This window comes from Cyprinodon variegatus, unplaced genomic scaffold (genome assembly GCF_000732505.1).
Source record: "Cyprinodon variegatus isolate N-32 unplaced genomic scaffold, C_variegatus-1.0 Scaffold24, whole genome shotgun sequence".
Taxonomy (NCBI): Eukaryota; Metazoa; Chordata; class Actinopteri; order Cyprinodontiformes; family Cyprinodontidae; genus Cyprinodon; species Cyprinodon variegatus.
In genome coordinates this window covers 842462-846319 of record NW_015150477.1, presented here as the reverse complement: position 1 = coordinate 846319, position 3858 = coordinate 842462, and the positions used below count along the sequence as shown (strand labels likewise).

The window sequence follows — 3858 nt, the reverse complement described above, 5'->3', positions numbered from 1 at the left end:
TAGAGCAGAAATCTTTATTGGGCATGCTTCTGTTGCAGCAGTAAATCTATGTACTTATCGTAGATTTTATAATCAGGTTTGATTCTTGGCACATTTATAAACAGTGAGATTCATACAGCGAGTCCCAGGCTTTAGATGAGTAAAAATTCCTTTTTACACATCTTATACTACGGAGCCCCTAAAGGGACATGGAGGAAAAAATAAAATTTGCGAGATCCCACAATACTTTTGCGAGATCTCGCAAACATATTGCAGAATCTCGCAAAAGTTATTTTTTTCCCCTCCCATGTCCCTTTAGGGGCTCCGTATTAAAATGCAGCATGGGACTTAAAACTCAGATACTTCAAATCTATCCATATTTATGTTCTCTCTCTAAAGACCAGACTTAAATGTCACCCTAATGCACCAATATTTGTAAAGTACTGTAAAGGTTTACTTACCTATTTATACTGCATGTTTTAAATAAATCAAATTGACAGCAATTCAGCTTTCTTTCTAATCAGTTCATCCAATTATTTTGGGGTTTTTCTAACCATTTCGAAGTGTTCAAAGAAATTCTTTTTCCTTCTCTTTACGAAGCCTTAAACTTGTTCCACAGATTCTCAGGAGAATAAAGAGAAGATATTACTTTACAAGTAATGTACTACCGGCCAGATGTAGTAGTGTCATATATTTTACAACTCAGAACCCGAAAAACATACATTTTACAAAACACAGACCTCTTCAAAAGGGACACAAATATTAGACAGCTTGGACAGAATTTGAAGTTCCTCCAAATGAGCTTCACTGACTTAAAGGGAGCTGTGGAGAAAAAAATCTGCTCCACTTTGACGGACCTCGTAAAGTTGAGTCAATATGTCCTGATATGTGAAACCCTAGAATGCAAACAGGGTGTACTTTTCTTTATTATCATGAGTATAAAAACATAAAAACTCTTAACACTTGTTACTGGACATAGTGTACTTTCTGTTACTGCAGGGGAAACCTTCGCCCGTTGTGACCTGGTTCAAAGACGGTGTTCTGTTGGAGGACAAAACCGTGGGAACTCGTACCAGCGCGGTGGACACCATCCTGTTCATCCGCTCTGCAGAGAGAAGACACTCTGGAACCTACACCCTGTGTGTTCAGATTGAGGACTTGTCGGATAGCGCAAACATAGACATTCAGGTCGTAGGTCAGTTCCTTTTTTAAACATGAATATTTGGGTAAATTCACACCTTAAGTACAAAAAAAGTGCAAAACAGGTGTAAAGTGACCGACAGTGCAGGTCGGAGTTGAGGGGGGGCAATGGCTTGGGGAATAATGCAACCAGGTGAAAAGTGTCCGTCAGTGCAGGTCGGAGTTGATTATTCTTTGTTATTATTAATTGTTGTTATTATTCTTGATTATTCTTTATTATTCAATTAGATATATGAATTCTACTATTTAAAAACACTTTTATAGAAGTTAAAGTATCTACTTAAGCTTTTCACTCAAGTAAAAGTGTAAAAGTGCCATTATTAAAATTATTTAAATTATAAAAGTAAAAGTAATGCAGGAAAATTTAAGGACACGTTCAATTCAATTCAGTTTATTTATACAGCAGAAATTCACAAAACATGTGATCTCAAGGCACTTTACAGAGATAGATGCTTTAAATCCTATACTAGTTACTGCACTACCCTTTTAAAGGAACATTTTTCAATTTTTTTTGTTTTATAACTACTGTAACGGCAACTTTGACAAATTTAAAATTGCGTCATCTTCAAAAATGGTTTATTTTTGTAAGTGGAGAATAACAAGTTGGTGCAGCACAGAATCCAACAACAAAGAAATTAATTGTATGGATGAAACAAATTATTTTAAGGTTTGTTTGTTTTTTAACATTAAGAGGCCATAATGAAAATGGACTTAAATGAAACAAAACTAACGAGTCTATTTTTAAAATGTAAAAAGTAGAAAATAGATATAATTGCAAAAAAATATTTAGGGAGTTGAAGTAAAAGGTTATCTAAAAAATAATTACTCCAGTAAAATATAGATAACTTTTGTAAATGTTCTACTTTTATACATTTTCTACTTAAATAAGGTAATACAGTATTTGTACTTGACACCTCTGCTCTTTCAGTTAGTTTAATTGAAGAAGATCCTCTTCTTACTGCATTAAAAGTTGCCAGTTCTCTTAAATATTATCCCTAAAAAGAGCTGACATCACCCATATGAGCTGTTAACTGCCATTTAGCCTCCCCTAAAGAGTCTTATGCTGTGTGTTCTCCAATTAAGATTAGAGTATCATGCATGTTCCAATTTCATGAGGTACCAGATTAGGAACCTGTTTGGAGGGACGGTTTCTAAATCTGCAACATGTCGAAATTTATTTTCCAAACTTGATGATAATTCCTCATTTCCTGTTCTGAAGGTTGTGTGACTAAAAGTAGCAAATCATCAAAGAGCTCATTCCCCTCTGCCACGTAATCCAGACTCCTGCAGTGCCACTGCAGCCGCCGGCTCATTCCTCCATCCTGCAGGGCTCTATTTCATGGGCCGGGTTTCCGGGAGGATTATTTGCACGTAGACTCAGATTAGGGTTGGATTTTGAGGGCTACTCTGTCACTTTACAGTGCTCAGAAGGTTGAGCTAATGAGAGGCTCAGATTCCGCCCCCTCCCTTGGATGATCCCTCACCATGCTGTTTGAGCTGGAGGAATAAAGAAGCAGTTTGCAGAGGAGAGTGAGATTGATAATAAACACTCAGCTATGTTCCAGTATTCCTCTGCTGCACTGTGTCACAGGGACCACACAGTTTAGTGAATAATACCGGGCTGCATTCTTCCTCTTTGTAATGCAAAGCATGCATTTGCTTTCACGGTTCTGCGCCGACAGTTTTTTCACAGTATTCATCTTCCTCTGTCTTTCTTTGATCCCTTTTCTTTTGCTCAGCTAATCAGCCAATCTCTCTAATCTGTCTAATCTGTCAAATCTCCACTGCTGCAACTGTTGATTTTTGTCTCTCATTGGGATTTCTCCCTTCGCTGCCTCATAGAGCCTTCTGGCAGTATTTATCCCCAGGAATGGATGAGAGCTATGTCAGCTTCCTATTCATATCGTGTATCAAACCTGCTGAGTTTCCCCTAAAATCTTGCAAATCATCTCTCCATTCTTCAACATCTTTCCAGAAAAGCCAGGCCCGCCTGTCAACGTGCATGTCACCGATGTGTGGGGCTTCAATGCCGCGCTGGAGTGGAAGCCGCCCAAAGATGACGGCAACTGCGAGATTACAGGCTACACCATCCAGAAATGTGACATGAAAACTAAGGTCTGCATGAAGGGGAAACATGTTTCATAACTAGCATGTTAAGGTGGTACAATTCTATGATACTTTAAGCGTGTTAAAATGTATGAGTTTAAACAAGCCTCAAGGTTACTGGCATCCCTGGTGATGTAGATGTGCAAAGAGTCCTCAAACACATCTTGATATGTTACCGCACCAGCATATTTTAATAATTTAAGGGATTAAGATTAAGACACCCTTTAATTTATTAAGATAATCAGAGAAGCAGAAATTAAGACATTAAAAAGACATGAGTACTTCACTTATTCCACCTCTGCCGTCTATCTAATCTAACCCTGAACACCAACTCTTCTCTTGTAGCCTTTCACAAAGCTGGAGGACAGACAAAGAGGGGTCTTTTACAGTATCCCCCTCACTAGAGCTTTCTAAATAGTACAGAGTTCTAACCCCTCCCCAATGCTCTCTTCTCTTCACCTTATTTCACTGGTTTTCTAAACTGGGTGAGATAGCTGTTGCAAGGGTCAATTATCCTAAAAGTTGGTATGTTGATTAGTGCCTGCTGCCAACAGACCCTAAAGACCCCCGTTA

The 3858-nt window shown here is 38.2% G+C and overlaps 1 protein-coding gene across 3 annotated transcripts in view; it reads left to right on the top strand.

Annotated features, from left to right (window-relative positions):
* LOC107096735 (myosin-binding protein C, fast-type-like) overlaps nucleotides 1–3858 on the top strand; it is a 106904-nt gene that overhangs the window by 86796 nt on the left and 16250 nt on the right. For all 3 annotated transcript variants that reach the window (XM_015393535.1, XM_015393525.1, XM_015393516.1), the window contains 2 exons: nucleotides 979–1174; nucleotides 3155–3294. In XM_015393535.1, coding sequence (XP_015249021.1) covers nucleotides 979–1174; nucleotides 3155–3294 — 336 coding nt within the window. The remainder of the gene's footprint in view (nucleotides 1–978; nucleotides 1175–3154; nucleotides 3295–3858) is intronic.